Here is a 17352-nt window from a genome sequence, read left to right on the forward strand (position 1 = left end):
GAGCAACACAGCTGGCCAAGACTTGCAGCAGTCTTCAACTTTACAGAACTGAAACTGACTGTCAGATCCGTTTTAATGTCAGTTTGGAGCACCACTATCTTTAACATAAGCTCCTCCAGGCCTATGCTGCAAGCTGAAAGGGAAATGGCAGTTGTCGGAATAAGACAAATCAGTCGAACGCTAAAGGGTTTTCCTGCCAGATTAGCTGGAAAATCAATGTTGAAATGTGCCTTAGCAATAACAAAAATCCTAATCAGTTTTGACATATTATTTTAATTTCTTAGTGCAGATATCAGCTGTGCTTCGGAAAACCTGACAAGACCCCGCCAGTGGCTCTGAGTGTTGTCTCAAATGAATTAGCCTGTTGAGATACAAATAATCAGTAACAATGTTCAGCCACTGATCAGTTTTAGTCCTTGTAGTTTAAGTTTTGGTGCAGTGAAGTACTTTGAACATGCCATTCTTACATTAGAGCCTTACTTTAAAATTCAAGGTTCAGTGTCAATGATCGGAATTCACTATTTCTTTCAGATCTGGACGACTTTAAATTTGACCCCTTTGCTAACTTCAGTAATGGCTCTGCAGTGAGCAGTTTAACCAGTTACGATTGGTCTGAGAAAGAAGACTCTGGCGCACAGATTAAGAAGCAGCCACCTTTCTTCCTCAGCTCGGAAGGCAGATCCTTGTCCTCTACCTCGGTGCTTCAGAAGAAAGAAACCTCTTTCGGCAGCTCCGAGAACATCACTATGACGACTGTCTCCACGGTAACAACATTCTCAGCCGAGGAAACGAGTTCGCAGTGCAACTTTGACGCTTTTGGAGACCTCAAAGAAACTGCGGAACGGACCAAAGAGAAAAAAGAAGGTGGTGGCGACTTGGGAGACTTTGCAATTGTTTCATCCAGGGAGGGACAGACTGTTAAGCCTAATGAGTCAAACCTGGGGGATGCAGAGCAAAGGACTGCAGTCTCTGTCACAAATGGGGTTTCTTCAGAGGAGACAAAAACTGAAGCCTTTGATGAGTTTGGAGAGTTCCAAAGTGAAAAGCCCAAAATTAGTAAATTTGATTTTCTTATGGCTAGTTCCCAGGGCAAGGTGAAATCCAGTGAGGAGATGATCAAGAGCGAGATGGAGACCTTTGATCTTTCTGTGCAAGGTATGTATGAACTGTCTGTATCCTCTATTAAATTAATTGGAATATTGTTGCTTCTGTTGCTTAACCTCAAAGTTGGCTCTTGCAACAAGCTGTTGTGGCTGAAAACAAACTTTGGATCTTGGGTTGCACAGAAAGTGATTGTGAGCTCATGCTCCAAAGCAAATTTAAAAACAACAGTTAGTTCATTCAATGAACTTACGAACAACAGATTTGCACATGTGCTTTATTATCTCATTTTAGTGTGTGGTTGAGTGCTCCCTTCATTACGAGTTTCCTCCTTGACCACAGCAATAATCGCTACTTGTATGAACGTTACTTCAGTGTAGGAAGTGTCACAGGGGGCTTCACTAAAGCATAGGTGGAGGCCAGTCTCAAGCAGGAGGTATTAGATGAGGTGATCGTAAACTTGCTCCAAGAGATTGATTTTTCAGGTGGGTCGTGAATTGGAGCAAGATCTTAGGAAGGGATTTCAGCATGTGGGTCCGAGACAGCTGAAAGCATGTTCAGGATGGACAAGAGGCCAGAGTGGGAGGAGGAGAGAGCTTTTGGGGTCGGGCGTATTGCTTAAGAAGGTTAGAGAGATGGAGAGGCCATGAAGGGACTTGAACATAGTGGATAGAAATTTTAAATCTGAGGCAGAAAGAGCCTGAAAAATAATGTAAGTCAGCGAAGGCATGGGTGGTGAGCCAGCAATACATGTTATGTGATCCAAAATGAGCAGCAGCGATTTTGATGAGCTCAAGTTCGCTGAGGACAGATGATGGCTTTTGACGGTCTGTGCTATGGGATGGAAATAGATGGCCTTCGTGATAGTGGAGATGTCAGGGGGACTAGCAGGGTAAACACGTGGGGTTACAGGGTTAGGGTCTGGGTGGAATTGTATTCAGTGCAGACTTGATGGGCCAAATGGCCTCTTTCTGCACAGTAGGGATTCTATGATATAGGATTGGAAACTTTGGGGATTGACTAGGACACAGAGATCAGCTAAAAATAGGGGAGGGGGATGGAATCACCAAAACAAACCAATATACCATGGAAAGGACCAGTTCTCACAACAGAAGCTCCAATTCCAGTTCAGTTAAACAATCTCCTCTCTGCCACCCCCCTTCCCATTCCCCCAAAATTTCACCCACCTGTTGAAATCCAACATTTTTTTCATACTATCAGTGACAATTTTTAAATTTTTAGTAAAAGCCATTCCTTATGTAGTGCTTCTGTCTGCTAAAGATTCTCCAAGAGAAAAAAATGCTTGCTTCTCTGACTCTTGCATAGCTGAGTGTAAGGATCAAACAGCATAAGTTTAAGGTGCGAGGGGCAAGATTTAAAGGAGATGTACGAGGCAAGTTTTTTTACACAGAGGGTGGTGGGTGCCTGGAACTCGTTGCCGGGGAGGTGACTTTTAAGGGGCATCTGAACAAATACATGAATAGAGGGATACGGTCCCCAGAAGGGTGGGGGGTTTTAGTTCAGTGGAGGCAGCATGGTTGGTGCAGGCTTGGAGGGCCGAAGGGCCTGTTCCTGAGCTGTGATTTTCTTTGTCCTGTGTTCTTAGTACAAAATATTGGCACCTTAGAAAAGAAGAAATAGTTTACGGTTGGATGAGGTCTAGGTAAGGAAGATTCTCAATCTACAGTACAATCCAGGAGTTTGTGTTGGATCAGAGATTCAAATTAACTATGTTTTTAAATTCTGTTTTACTTAATTGTGGTAATATTAAAATACCGTAGAATGTTGAACCTTCTCTTCTGAGCTCAGAGGATTTTGTAATAAATTGTTGATTGCAACATCTGTTGTGAGGACTGGTCATGGTTACAACTTTGTGGTATATTGGTCAGACATCACTAATGTTTATGTGACTTTCTCTGAAATGCAGTAACGTGTTTGACACAAGATTTCAACTCCACCCCGGCAGGATCTCATAAAAGGAGTCTGAGCCTTGGGGATAAAGAAGTAACCCATGCACCGCCAGCTTCAGAGCAGCCTTTCAGGGACAGATCAAATACCCTGAATGAGAAACCAGCGCCACTGCCTGTCATCAGGGACAAGTACAAAGACCTAACTGGAGAAGTGGAGGTATTGGTTGCGTATTCTGCAAATAATTGCTGTTTTATGCTGGCGGGTGTTTGGGATTTCCACTTGATGCTATGGAAGGAAATTCTAATTGTTCTCAGTTTCTGTGCGCCCAATTCCAGGTTTTGTTCTGCTGGAAAAGTTGCACATAGTAAAAGAACTGGAGCAGCATAATGGCACCAGAGGTTTTCTGAGATGGAGGCCAAGACAGGAATGGCATTGTGAAACTAATTTACGTGCAAATTAAGGAGTAAATGTTGCTGGTTTACGAGCAAACGGTATTTGTGTTTTAAAATAAAGATGCACTTTGTTGGTCCTCCAACACTTTATATGGAACAGTTTCACAGCTGGTTTAGATGGACATCATTCTGCCTGGAACACACTGCAGGAAGATAAGATAATGTTCACAGCAGAAATTTATCCTATGTATAAGAACATTAATGATAACTGGCGAGATTTAATTATCTGGATTAAACATTGTTGGAAAAAAAACTTGACAGTTTTGTTCCAGGCCTAAAGTCAGTGGTGGGTGTGTGTTGTGATGTTACAGATTTTTAAGGTGCTGGGGTTGATCATTATTTATGCACTGGCTTGACTGCCTTGTGGTGATTAGTTATCAGCCATGTGTGTGCCGGTTTTGTCAGTTCTTGACCTAGGTGCTTGTTAATCTGCATTTCATAAAGTATAGATGATTCTAACTTCTACTGTAATAATTGCTCAATTAATATTTCAGTTTGACTGCTATAAGCTACCCATATTTTAGCACAATACCAATGGAAGGAGTTGGCGTTTCGTTTCAGATATTAGTTGGTGAATTGCTTCTATTATCTGTTTCAGGAGAATGAACGCTACGCTTATGAATGGCAAAGATGTTTAGAAAGTGCATTACAGGTGAAGCCCACATTTTATTTTATTTACTGTGGTGCAATGGTAGCCATAGTGAAATTGTAAGTCATTTTCCGAGCTATATGGGCTTGGCCTATCTACACTTGAGACTGAACTTGCTGCTAATTGAGTAAGAATACACATAAAAGCAATATACTGCAGATGCTGGAAATAAAACACACAATACTGGATAAACTCAGCAGGTCTGGCAGCATCTATGAAGAGAGGAACACCATTAACATTTTGAGTCCATATGACCCTTCTACAGAACTGAAGAGGGATAGAAGTGTGATGAATGATGTACTTGGAGAGGGGTGGGGCAGAATGGAAAGTCAGTGATATGTCAGAGCTGAGGAGTGATTGACAAAAGTGTCCAGGTCATGAGACAAAGGGACTGAGACTGGTGCCATTAGGGACTGAAGAGTACTAATAGTGGCAAAGGTAGGATAGTTGAATGTGTTAATAAGAGAACAAAGATTTGTGCTCAGTATAAGCAAAACTGAACAAGGGGTAGTCGCCATGTGGGGGAGTGGTGGGATTGTGTTGGGACAGGCCAGGGGAACTGAATAACAGAAAGCAAAGGGGGAGGGTATCAAGATGGAGGGGAAAGTTCACAATCTAAAGTTGTGGAACTCTGTGTTGAGACCAGAAGTCTATAGTGTGTCTAATGGGAAGATGCAGTGTTGTAGATTAAACGTAGACTGGGTGACCGCTTTGCGGAACACCTTCACTCCGTCCGCAAGCATGACCCCAACCTCCCTCCCCCTTGCCATTTCAGCTCAGCATCTTGCTCTCGTGCCCACATGTCTGTTCTTGACCTGCTGCAATGCTGCAGTGAAGCCCAACGCAAACTGGAAGAACAACACTTCATCTTCCAATTAGGCACGTTTACAAAGATAAGCAGAGTTTAAAAAGAATATATATATTCTGAATGTGTGGATGTTTCCACCTGCACTCTCGACATTTAAAATGTGCTGGTTGGGGAGTGGAGCTCAATGAATGTGTGAAAGTATCTCTAAGGGAGCACAATTTGCAGACATATAATTAGGGTTTTTAGAAACTGTGAACAGCTCTTTACAGCTAGCAATCTCAAATCAGTAATATGGTCCAACTACAGCTTGGGTCATCTTAGTCCCCATCAATGCAAGATAAGATTTGTTTCAGACAAGGTACTGTGACTGAAACAGGACGTGGCATTTAATTTCCCAGTTTGAATAGCAAAATGCAGTGCTTGTGTTGGTTCAACACATTCTGAAACATTGAGCAAGCATTTGTTATGCGACTGGAACTTGTTGTTTTAGTTGTGCCAAAGGCATACTGCTGGATAGTTCATAATTTGCTATTGAAATTAATTTATTGGAATGCTGCTAGTCAGAATATTATTCTTAACGTTTCAGGTCCAATATGACTCTTTGATTCCAATTAAGAGTCATTTTGGGCTCGACGTTAATTCTCTTTCTCCACAGACCTGCTGAGTTTTTCAAGCACTTTTCAGATCTCTGCTCCCATGCTATTTTGCTCTTCTGTTAGAGATTATTCTTGTCTCTTGTCCTGTGACCACAAGGGACGCTAAGTAAACGTGTCTGATATTGGGTTTGTTTCCACAATTGAGTCTCGATCATGAAGAACAAAAATAAATGTGTAACTGGGATATCGTGTAGTGTTTTGTCTTTTTAACCTCTGTGGGTTTGAAGAAGCTCCAACATAACATGGCTGCTAAGGAATCAGAACCAGATCAAGCCTCTGTAGTAAGCGTGGGTCTGCAATACGCCAAGGCTCTTGGTGTTTAACCAGTCCACCGAGAATAGCATGTGGAGGAGTAGCATGCTCCAGATAAAGCTGCAAGTTAATGTTGTATGTAGAGTGTCCTGATGGAACAAGAACAAAGCTTACCATTGCTCACGAGGTTACTTAGTTTTAGCTGGATGAACAGCAGCAGTATCAGGTGCATGCTCGCGGTATAAACCTTTGTGGCAATCTTAGAATCCCTACACTGCAGAAGGAGGCCATTTGACCCATCGAGTCAGCACCAACCACAATCCTACCCAGGCCCTATCCCCGTAACCCCATAGATACACAGAAACCCTACAGTGCAGAAGGAGGCCATTCGGCCCATCGAGTCTGCACCGACCACAATCCCACCCAGGCCCTACCCCCATGTATTTACCCTGCTGGTCCCCTGACACTAAGGGACAATTTAGCATGGCCAATCAACCTAACTGCACATCTTTGGACTGTGGGAGGAAACTGGAACACTTGGAGGAAACCCACGCAGATACGAGGAGACTGTGCAAACTCCACACAGACAGTCACGCGAGGCCGGAATTGAACCCTGGTCCCTAACTGTGAGGCAGCAGTGCTAACCGCTGTGCCACTGTCCCAATCAATGCCTAATCTCTCTAAACCTTGATAAAAGGTATGTTTTCTTTGAGGGAAAGAGTACTATGCATGTCAGACAAACAGAAATCTAAAATAAAAACTGAAAATATCAGTAAGTCAGAAAATGCTGGAAAAACTCAGCAGCTTTGGCAGCCTCTGTGGAGAGAGAGAGAGAGATAGTGTTAACGTTTCAAATTTCTGCTGAAAGTTCTGATGAAAAGTGATTGGCCTGAAACTTTAACTCTGTTTCTCTCTACACAGATGCTGCCTGACTTGCTGAGTATTTGAAGCATTTTCTGTTTTCATTTCAGATTTGCAGCATTTTACTTTTGCAAACGGCACTTCGAACCATGTGATTTTCTAGATAGTTTGGTTTGAAGACCCTGGGGCATAATGCTGGGTTTCTGAAGATGTCAGACATTCAGCTGACTTAAAATGTCTTCAATTCAAAACCTAGACATTTAGCTTTGGATTGACACATACCTTTTTGTGACGTCAATGTAAAATAGAATTTTTATTTTTCTACTGACAAAACCCTTGCATTTATATGGTGTCTTTCACATCCTCGAGACAACTTGAAACACTTTATGACCAATATATTACTTTGAAATGTTATTTTGTGAGCAAAGGTGGCAACCAATTTGCACACCATACAGTCTGTCTGTAAGTTGACCAGTTAATCTGGCGCTGTATCTGCTCTGAAAATGTTACTCAATCATGGGAAATCAAAATAACCAAGGAGACTGATTTAACTCAGTTTGTAACAGTTAAACTCTGTACCTGTATTCTCATTAAGCATTATTCTTTATATAAATCTAATCCATTTCAGCTTTTAAAACTAGGAAGGATGGATCAGTTGCAGAGCGTTGTGGCATCAAATCTTAAGTCTGACACCCATCCATTACACAGAAAGAATCCTGAGGGGATGAGGAAATGTAGAGGGCGTTGATTGATTTTGAGTGAACCAGACGTAAATCAATCAAAGCTCACATTTTGTTAAAAATGCTGTTTGGCTGTTAATGCAAAGGGAAGCCATATATTTTATATATAAATAAATATATATATATATATATATAGACTTAGAATTATATATATATATATATATAGACTTAGAATGAGGGCATATAATAAACAAGTCAGATTGACTAACATGTCGTGTCAATGTCAAATCAGACTTAAACAAAAATATTCTGAGTTAAAGAAAATAATTCACTGAAGAACAGGGATAGGTACTGAGCTCAGCTTAAGGCAATAAAAGCTACTACCAGAACAGCCAACATGTCACTAGAGAAGGGAACAGTGATAACTGTTGGCAGTAGAAAAATCTTTTTTCGCTATGTTTGAAGCCACAAGGATATTAAGGGCTGCGTAGAAAATAAAGCTTTTGTCTTTGACTCTCCAACACAAACTCCACTCCCGAGCCACTGATTTCATCTTGTTCTCTGATCACTGAATCAGACTGGTCGCAAACTTTGGCATCTTATTTGGGTTTGAGCTTCTGACTCCATACTCTCTCCATTAAAAAGGCCGCCTGCTTCCACCTCCCGAACTTGCCTCCATCCATCTGTCTGCCCACCTGAGGCTGAAACCCATGCATTAGTTACCCTCAGGCCTGACTATTCCAATACTGTAAGAAGTCTCACAACACCAGGTTAAAGTCCAACAGGTTTATTTGGTAGCAAATACTTCCAGGCCTGCCGCCTCTTCTCCATAAATTTGACCTCATCCAAATCTCAGTTGCCTATATCCCAACTCATAAGATCCCATTCAGCGTCATCCAATGTACTTGCGACTTGCATTGGTTCTTGGTCCAATAACTCTTCAATTTTAAGTTTCTCACCCTTGTGCTTAAATCCCTGCATGGACTTGCCACTCCCTCCCTCTGACCACCTCCACCCTTCAACCCTCTGAGTATTCGGCATTCCATCAGCTTTAGCCACTCGTGCATTCCCCACTCCCTACCCGTTCCATTGGCGGCTATAACCTCATCTGTCTTGGCTGTAAGGTCAGGAATCCTCTCCCCCCCCCCCCCCCCCCCACCACCACCCCCCAAACCATTCTGCCTTGCCATCCCTCTCACCTCTTTTAAGATGCTCTTTAAAATCTTAATTCGTTTGCCAAGCTTTTAGTCACCTACTATCCTACTATTCATTCATTGGGTTGGTGTCAATTTTTGTCTGACTATGCTCCGGTGATGTAATTGGGATGTTTTCCTACATGAAAGGCACTATATAAATGCAAACTCTTGCTGAAAAATTAATCAGGGCAGTAAACACTCAATCTGGCAGAAGTTTTAAATACGCCATGCATGTTGCTACAATATGTGAAAAGGGTGGCACAGCGGTTAGCACTGCTGCCTCTCAGCGCCAGCGACCCGGGTTCAATTCCGACCTCGGGTCACTGTCTGTGAGGAGTCTGCGTGTTTTCCCCGTGTTTGTGTGGGTTTCCTCTGGATTCTCCAGTTTCCTCCCACAGTCCGAAGATGTGCAGGTTAGGTTGATTGGCCATGCTAAATTGACCCTAGTGTCAGGGGGATTAGTAGGGTAAATGAGGGTTACGGGAATAGGGTCTGGGTAGGATTGTGATTGGTACAGACTCAATGGGCCAAATGGCCTCCTCCTGTACTGTAGGGATTCTGATTCTTTCTATGATTCATCGATCACCTCTGGGGTTTAGGTATTTATTATAAATATCCTGGTTAGTTACCCATCAATGGATATACCAGTTTGTTGATGCTTTGTTTACTTGTTCTAGCCTTTATATTTTCATTCTAAAAATCTAATAGGAGATTGTAAACATTTTTTTTTAGGTAATCCAGAAGGCCAGTGATACCTTGAATGGAATCAGCAGTTCGACTGTGTGTAATGAAGTCATCCAGTCGACTCAAGGCATGGAGTATCTCTTGGGTATGGAATGAATGGCAGTAATTGTTAATTTAGATTGTTTTGTTAAGAGTCAGGGGTTCCTGATGCACTTATAAGACCCCAGGGCATTTTGTCTTCCAGGAAAGCTGATGTCAGTGTCAAAATGAAGCAACTTACTTTCTTAAAAATTTAATATCCTACTTTTTATTCCTTTTCTCCACGTGTACACCTTTGAAATCATACTGCAAAAGTTCATGGTCGAGGGTGAATGGTAGACTGTTCTTTCAGGCTTTTGAGTATTACTGTTAAACCATCAGTTCAGTAAGTTTGACGATGCTCTCCTACCTTCCCTACCCCCTGATTACAGTAAGTAGTCTCACAACACCAAGTTAAAGCCCAACAGGTTTATTTAGTAGCACGAGCTTTCGGGAGCGTTGCCCCTTCATCAGGTGCCCTCCACACCATGGCTACCCCTGATTAGGAAGAGCCTAACTTCTCTCCAAGCTTTTCTTTCTCTTTGTGATCTGGAGGCAGGCAGGATCTAATCATTTGAATTTCATCAAATATTAAATGCTTTTTCGTGATCCATTTTCTCAGTTCTGCTTTTGGCATTCTTCATTAGAGTTTGCAGAAAATTATTTTTGAGGGTGTTGGAGGCTGCTTGTGTATTTTGAAAATCATAAGGGACCTTCATGCTGTTTTAATGTAAGTAATCTTAACAAAATAGTATTCATATCAAGTAAATGGGTAGCACTTCTCAATTTGAATTTGGTATCTTGTAGTGCGTTATCTAAATGATTAATTAACTTAATTAGTGCTCCTTTCCCCCAGTTACCAGTCCTGTTCCCCAAAGGTGGGAAATTGCTCTATAGACACTGGGAGCCTTTCACTATCTTGTTAAAATGGTCATTCTTCACGGATACGTCTACTTACTAAGTGCCAGAAGGCTGTTTGTGTGCAAGGGGCATCAAGGCCATGCACAATCCTGTCTTCACCCATCATCTATCCATATACAGTTTCCGCTGAGTGAAAGTGACAAGCAGAAGCATTGGCTGGTATTTCCTCTCCCAAGCCTAGGCAGTCTATGACCCAAATACTTACAGTGGGTCGGTTGCTATACCAGTTAATATCTGGAAACTCGGACTCAGATTTGATCGTCAGTCTGAGCTCTGTGCTCTGTTTGCCTCAGGAGATGTGTTAACTAATTTAGAGAAAATATTCATCCCTGTAAATGTCGAGTCATCAGTTTTCTACATTTGTAGAGATGCAGGAAATAGTAAATAGAGTTGAAATAGTAAATTAAATTGCAAATGCTTCCACTTAGTAGCATTGCGCATGCATGTTGTACTGTAATGCCGATGTTGGTTGCATCGATGTCACAGTATTTAACATCCGTAATTATCATAGAGTCTGTTTTTGGCTACCATGATTACAAATCTTAGAAGAAGCATGTCATTTTGAAACAAAACCAGAGCATTCTCAAACAGCTGAGACTATACCAAGAGGGCTGTGCATTGATTAATTAGGAAAATATTATTTTGTCAATCTTTGGCCTGCCTTAAAATAATTATTTGTGATAACTAATAAAGCATTCTTTGCCAGCCACTTAAAAGGAGATGTATCCACCCTGCAGTTTGTATTTATATTTTCACTTTGCTGCATAGATTCACAGCATTTTACACCTATTTTGTTGGCAAATAATTAAACAGATCTTGAGATCCCTGATGTGTGAAGATGCTGATGCTGGAACAGAACGAGTCATGATAAATGCTTTAGAACCTAATCCACCTAACCCGCACATCTTTGGACTGTGGGAGGAAACCAGAGCACCTGGAGGAAACCCACGCAGACACTGTGAGACCGTGCAAGCTCCACACAGACTGTGACCCAAGGCCGGAATTGAACCCGGGTCCCTGGCGCTGTAAGGCAGCAGTGCTAACCACTGTTCCAGCCAGTTCTAACTGTAAAACACAATCTTTTACATAAATGTGCAATTAGAAATTAACCCGTCAAATATCTTCCTTGTAACAAGCCATGTGCAGCTTATGTACTCAGAAGGAAGGTGAAAAAACTGCATTTAACATTTCCTGAAGATATTGGACTGCAACATTTCTCTCTGGTTCTCGAAGGCTATCCCCACTGCCAAGTTGGCCTTTGAACCCCTGATAACTGAGCCCTGTTTGCACTTCTGTTTCTTACTCATTGTCTTTTGATGCCCATTTTTCATTGGTGGATGAATTGCAAATCAATAAATTCAGATATGTTCATGTTCAGTCCAAAGATGTGCGGGTTAGGTTGATTGGCCATGCTAAAATTGCCCTTAGTGTCCTGGGATGCGTAGGTTAGAGGGATTAGTGGGTAAATATGTAGGGATATGGGGGTAGGGCCTGGGTGGGATTGTGGTCGGTGCAGACTCGATGGGCCAAATGGCCTCTTTCTGTACTGTAGGGTTTCTAAGATTTCTTCTAAGATTTCTAACAGCCTGAGGATTATGCAAATTACTGAACATGACGTTAAACTTTATATACGACCCTCTGAGGCTCCATGGTACACGTTTGTTCAGCCGCTAAATGCAAATTCGGACTCCACCTCGCTAAGGTTAATCTACAGTGACTTCCAGATATTAGCCTAACCTAAGATATTGAACTGTCGTTGGTGGCTCCATTTCATGGGTGTCTTTTCTTTGGTTTCACAAGAAACCCATTGTACTTCATGGAATATATAATCATCTGCTCCTATACCCATTTTCACTTCTGCTTTTAACCAAATGTGCATCCAACTGCTTTTTTGTGAAGAGAAAGGTTAATCAATTAGAATTAGCTGACTTGTTCAGAGCCTATTTTGCAGACTATGGGGAGAAATAATTATTTTAGTCAACAGCTTTGCTCAAGGCAGATTAATTCTTGTCCTTGTGTCCAGCAGTTACGTAATCATAACTTAAGTCGCTTCCATTTAACATTTTGCTGTATTTTAAAGACCAGAATCATGTTCCCTCTTAGTTATCTTGACTACAATGAAAGTAAGCTCATTTCCAAAAGCTGTTCTGTGTGAATCAGAAGGTTTAAATTGTAGAATAATCCTTGACATTCTATAAAGGATCTGTGCTTCTTTGAAGGTAATTTGCTCATAATGACACAAAATAGTCTTGCTACTGACTTGCACAAAGTTGAAATAACGTTTAAGCAAATGTCCATGAGATTCCTCTCTGTACTTTATCAACCTGGGTCACTAGGTGATTGCTCCAAAATGTTTCTGTGCCACGATTTTATATTATATCTTCCACATTAAAATTCAGTTGCCATTCTTTAGACTCTCCACGTTATTTGCCCAGGTTCCTTTGAATGTTCCCCGTTGCTTTACACCAGTGATCTTTTTATTATAATAGCAAAGTACTTCTCTCAACAACACTAATAAATAGTGTGAACAACTGTGACCCATTTAGCAACGTAGGTTTTAGGAGCAGAATAGATTATTCAGCCCTTGGAACCTGCTGTGCCATTCAATACGATTATGGCTGATCTGGTTGTGGTCTCAATTCCACTTGCCATCTAACCCCCACAACGCTCGACTCCCTTCATTTCCCCCACAAGAGTAAACATGCTCCCAGTATCCACCCTATCAAGTCCCTTGAGATCTTATTTGTTTCAGTAAGGTCACCTCTCACCCTTCTCAATTCCAATGGGTTATAGGCCCAATCTGTTCTTTATAAAATAAGCCCAGGATTGAGTCAAGTGAACCTTCTCTCAACCCGTTCAAAAGCAATTGTATCTTTTTTCAAATAATGGGATCAGAATTGTACGCAGTACTCTAGTGGTCATCTGACTATGCCCTGTACAGTTGCAATAAAATGTCCCTACTTTTATATTCCATCCCCCTTGCAATAAACACCAACATTCCATTTGCCTTCCTAATCATTTGCTGTAGCTGTATACTAACTTTTTGTGATTCATGTATCAGAGAACCTATATCTCTCTGTACCACTGAGTTCTACAATCTCGCCATTTAAATATTTTACTGCAAAAGTGGACAAGTTCACACTTCTACACATTTATCCTCTGCTGCCAGACTTTTGCCCATTCACTTAACCGATCTGTATCCCTTTGTAGACTCTCTACCTCCTTTTGCCAACTTTCCTTCCTACCTATCTTGCCCTGAACAGACTATACAGAATTCTATTACTGGCCCAGCTGCAGCCTTTTCTGGTTATTGTTGCCTTCTGTTTTCTATTGCTCAGACTCTATCAAAGTTGTTTATTTGCTTTTCTGTGACCCTCAATCTTAATTTGCAAGCCTCTTATCAGAACAGTCCAGAACTGAAAGCATGTGTCTGACGGTTTACTTCCCTCCTGAAAATGTTTCTGGTCTGGAGAGGCATATCCAGTACAAATGATTTGTCACTCTGTGTTCTACCTCTTCAAGTCCTCTGATTTTTCACCTTCATAGCGCAGCAATCCCTGTCAGTTCCTCTTCAACTGTCAGTTCTTGCTGGGCACTTCAGTTTTAATCAGCTTTCTGATTCAAACCATTCTGCCTCTCTCGGCCTGCATAAAAATAACAGAATTTTCGATCTCGTTAACGTAACAGCTGTCAGAAACTGCTCAGCCCACCAGCATTGTTTGATATTAATCCCAAATTAGTGTCACTGAGCTGATTGTAAAACCACTTGTTCCAGTAACCAGCTCATCCTACAGACACTCTACAGCGTGATCACTTGAACACCTCAAGAAGTCCCTGAAGTTATCCAACATCTAAACTTTCATTGGCCAACACAGAGGCAGAGAAAGATGACACCCTGTCCGATAGTTGTTAGTGGCTTTGTGTCTGTAAAGCCCCAGCTTTCTACCACCAACAGCTTCCTGACACTTAAATTCAGGCTTGAATTTGTGTAGTGCTTGTCTACTCTGAGACTTACTGTTGGAGTAATTAAAAAGAAACTGGCTTTGCTGTGATGTATAGATTGTTGCTGAAAGTTAAAGTGCTGGTGAGAGACCAAACTGAGGCTGACTCACATCTGCAAACCAAAACCCTTCCTCAATGATCAGCAATCTTGCCCCAACGAACCGTTAGACATTTCTAAAACCATTTTGACCATTATTATAGCCTTCAATTGGCTATCAATAATACTGTGTTCTAAAAATTGTATAATTCTTTGAGCAATATTTTTTGAATTTTGGGGTAATATTTGCTGAGCTTCTGTTCTTGGGTTTTTACTCCTGTATTTATACAGGTTTTAAAAAAATATATATACTTTATTCATAAATACCCTAAAATAAACCATTACAGAAACGACATTTCCAATCATTAACAGTGCAAAAAACAGTCATTTACAGTATTTTACGGTGCTCAGTTCCAAGACATTCATTACAGTTCAGTTTTTTCAACAAACTATATACAATTGTCACATTTCACTGTGTTCTGTTTTTACAGAGTTGCGCACAGTTGCGCAGTCCGAGGGTTTTTTTTTACAGTTTTTATGCAGGTCTTAACATAGCCTGAGGCCATTGGACTCTTTCTGCCTGTGGAATTCGGGTTGCTCTTGGGGCCTGATCTTCCGCAGTCCCATTTTTGTGGTTTCTTCCCTCATACCCTTTGTAATAAGTCTTCGGAGGCAGAAGTCCCTTCACCAAAATCTCTTTATTTACAAATGCTAACAGCCGTACACGGAGTGCTAGCAGTTAGCAGTCTACCTCCGGGGGTGTCAGAGGAACTGACACTCCCGGTTAAGTACAATCATAGAATCCTACAGTGCAGAAAAAGGCCATTCAGCCCATCGACTCTGCACTGACAACAATTCCACCCTATCCCAATAACCCCACGTATTTACCCTAGCTAGTCCCCTTGGCACTAAGGGGCAATTTAGCATGGCCAATCCACCTAACCCGCACATCTTTGGAGTGTAGGAGGAAACACACGCCGACACGGGGAGAATGTGCAAACTCCACACAGACAGTGACCCAAGCCGGGAATCAAACCCGGGTTCCTGGTGCTGTGAGGCAGCAGTGCTAACCGCTGTGCCACCGTGCCACCCAAGGTAAAGACTCCCTAATTGGCCCATCAATTAGATCCTTAATCAGGGAATTCATACTCCAATAGGCCAACCTCAAAGGCCTGATTGAAGTCATTACACCCTTTTAAATTTTTCTTTAAATTTTTTAATGATATAATAGATTTAACATCAATCACCACTTGTGATAAATCATTCTACATGCCAGTGTAACACCATACGAATAAAGTTTCTTTTACTCTACACTTTTTGTGTCTGGTGATCAAAGTCTTGTCTTTTATTTACTTAACAATGATAATCATTATTTTACCACATCAATTATTTTTATTATTTTCAACAATTATTGAATCTCTCCTTCACTCTAATCAGTTTAAGAGAATTCAGACCTACTTACTCTAACCTGTGGGACAAGACAACAAGTTACTGGGCATGTGTGTGTGCAGCCAGCGAGTAGCTGAATCTAGTGATGGAGTCTGAGAGACCAGCTGATTCCTAAAACACCCTGCCTCAACAATCGGCAAATGCTCTACTCACTGGCCTTACTCATAACCAGCCTCTTCATCCTTGCTATTCTCCTGATCAGTATGCATTGTGACTTCTCCTGGGCCATTATACACACCCACAGAGAGAGACCTGAAAGTATATTCTTCCCTACAGCAAGAGTTTCTGAAAATGTTACCTACAGCCTTAACATTTTTTTCCTTTTTTTTAAACAAAAACTCCTATGGTGATTGGATCATCTAGATTTCTGTGACCATTTTATCATTGGTTGAAATACAGATTAGGACACTTCTCCAAGGGAAGAAATCATAAAATTAACTTCCTTCACCTTACGATCAGCCACGATCTTATTGAATGGCGGAGCTGAATTGCCTACTCCTCCTGTTCCTTGTTCTTATGGGAAAATTAAAAATTGTGAAAAAATATTGAGCAGTGATTATTGCTTTGGAAGTGAATTTTATGCACAAGTGAACACTGTTTATTCCAACAGGGGTGATAGAGGTGTACAGAGTAACCAAACGTGTTGAGCTTGGAATTAAAGCGACAGCAGTTTGCAATGAGAAACTCCAGCTACTGATGAAGGAAATAGAGAAGATCTGGAGTAGCTTGATGATATTCATGTCTCTCACTCCCCTGACGGTAAGGCTGGGTTCTAAACGGACTTTTGCATCCTCTGAGTTTCTGTGTTCCATTGTATGTCTCTTTACGTTTTTAATATTCAGATTATAAATTGCCTGGCAAAAAGTAGGGATTATCCTGTTCATTGTCCAGCATTACTTTGAAAACATGATGCCCTATCCAGGTAGAGAGCTTGGAATGTCCCAACATGCTAAATTCCATCCTAAGCTGAGAGCTTTGTTCCTAAGGCTGCACGTAAAGATGTGAGTTTATTTGAAAAAGTAAATATATCTGTCTGCAAGCGATCTTGACCGAGTATGCAATGTAGGTAAATTTACTGAATCATAGGAGTTACTACTTTAGCAGGCTATTTGACTCAGCAAGAGTCATTCAAATCCTCAGGTGTCTGCTTGATGAGGGTTTACCATTTACTGTACAATTATGCCAGTTAGCAGCAGATAAAACGTACAGAGTGCAATATGGGCACCTGTTACAAGATGTTTGAAGAGGCAGTGGGCAGGACAAACCTGGGGCGGCATGGTAGCACAGTGGTTAGCAGGGGCGACACGGTATCTCAGTGGTTGGCACTGCTGCTTCACAGCTCCAGGGACCTGGGTTCGATTCCCAGCTTGGGTCACTGTCTGTATGGAGTTTGCACATTCTCCTCGTGTCTGCGTGGGTTTCCTCCGGGTGCTCCGGTTTCCTCCCGCAGTCCAAAGATGTGCGGGTTAGGTTGATTGGCCATGCTAAAAATTGCCCTTAGTGTCCTGAGATGCGTAGGTTAGAGGGATTAGTGGGTAAATATGTAGGGATATGGGGGTAGGGCCTGGGTGGGATTGTGGTCGGTGCAGACCCGATGGGCCGAATGGCCTCTTTC

General features: G+C 41.6%; 1 protein-coding gene across 9 annotated transcripts in view; it reads left to right on the plus strand.

The window, feature by feature from the left end:
* synrg (synergin, gamma) overlaps window positions 1-17352 on the plus strand; it is a 119175-nt gene that overhangs the window by 82788 nt on the left and 19035 nt on the right. For 5 of the 9 annotated variants that reach the window (XM_078224822.1, XM_078224821.1, XM_078224826.1 and 2 more), the window contains 5 exons: window positions 532-1155; window positions 3029-3228; window positions 4063-4116; window positions 9299-9395; window positions 16348-16496. In XM_078224822.1, coding sequence (XP_078080948.1) covers window positions 532-1155; window positions 3029-3228; window positions 4063-4116; window positions 9299-9395; window positions 16348-16496 — 1124 coding nt within the window. The remainder of the gene's footprint in view (window positions 1-531; window positions 1156-3028; window positions 3229-4062; window positions 4117-9298; window positions 9396-16347; window positions 16497-17352) is intronic. The other 4 variants (XM_078224824.1, XM_078224828.1, XM_078224823.1 and 1 more) reach the window with 1 other exon arrangement.

Source organism: Mustelus asterias, chromosome 12 (genome assembly GCF_964213995.1).
Source record: "Mustelus asterias chromosome 12, sMusAst1.hap1.1, whole genome shotgun sequence".
Classification (NCBI taxonomy): Eukaryota; Metazoa; Chordata; class Chondrichthyes; order Carcharhiniformes; family Triakidae; genus Mustelus; species Mustelus asterias.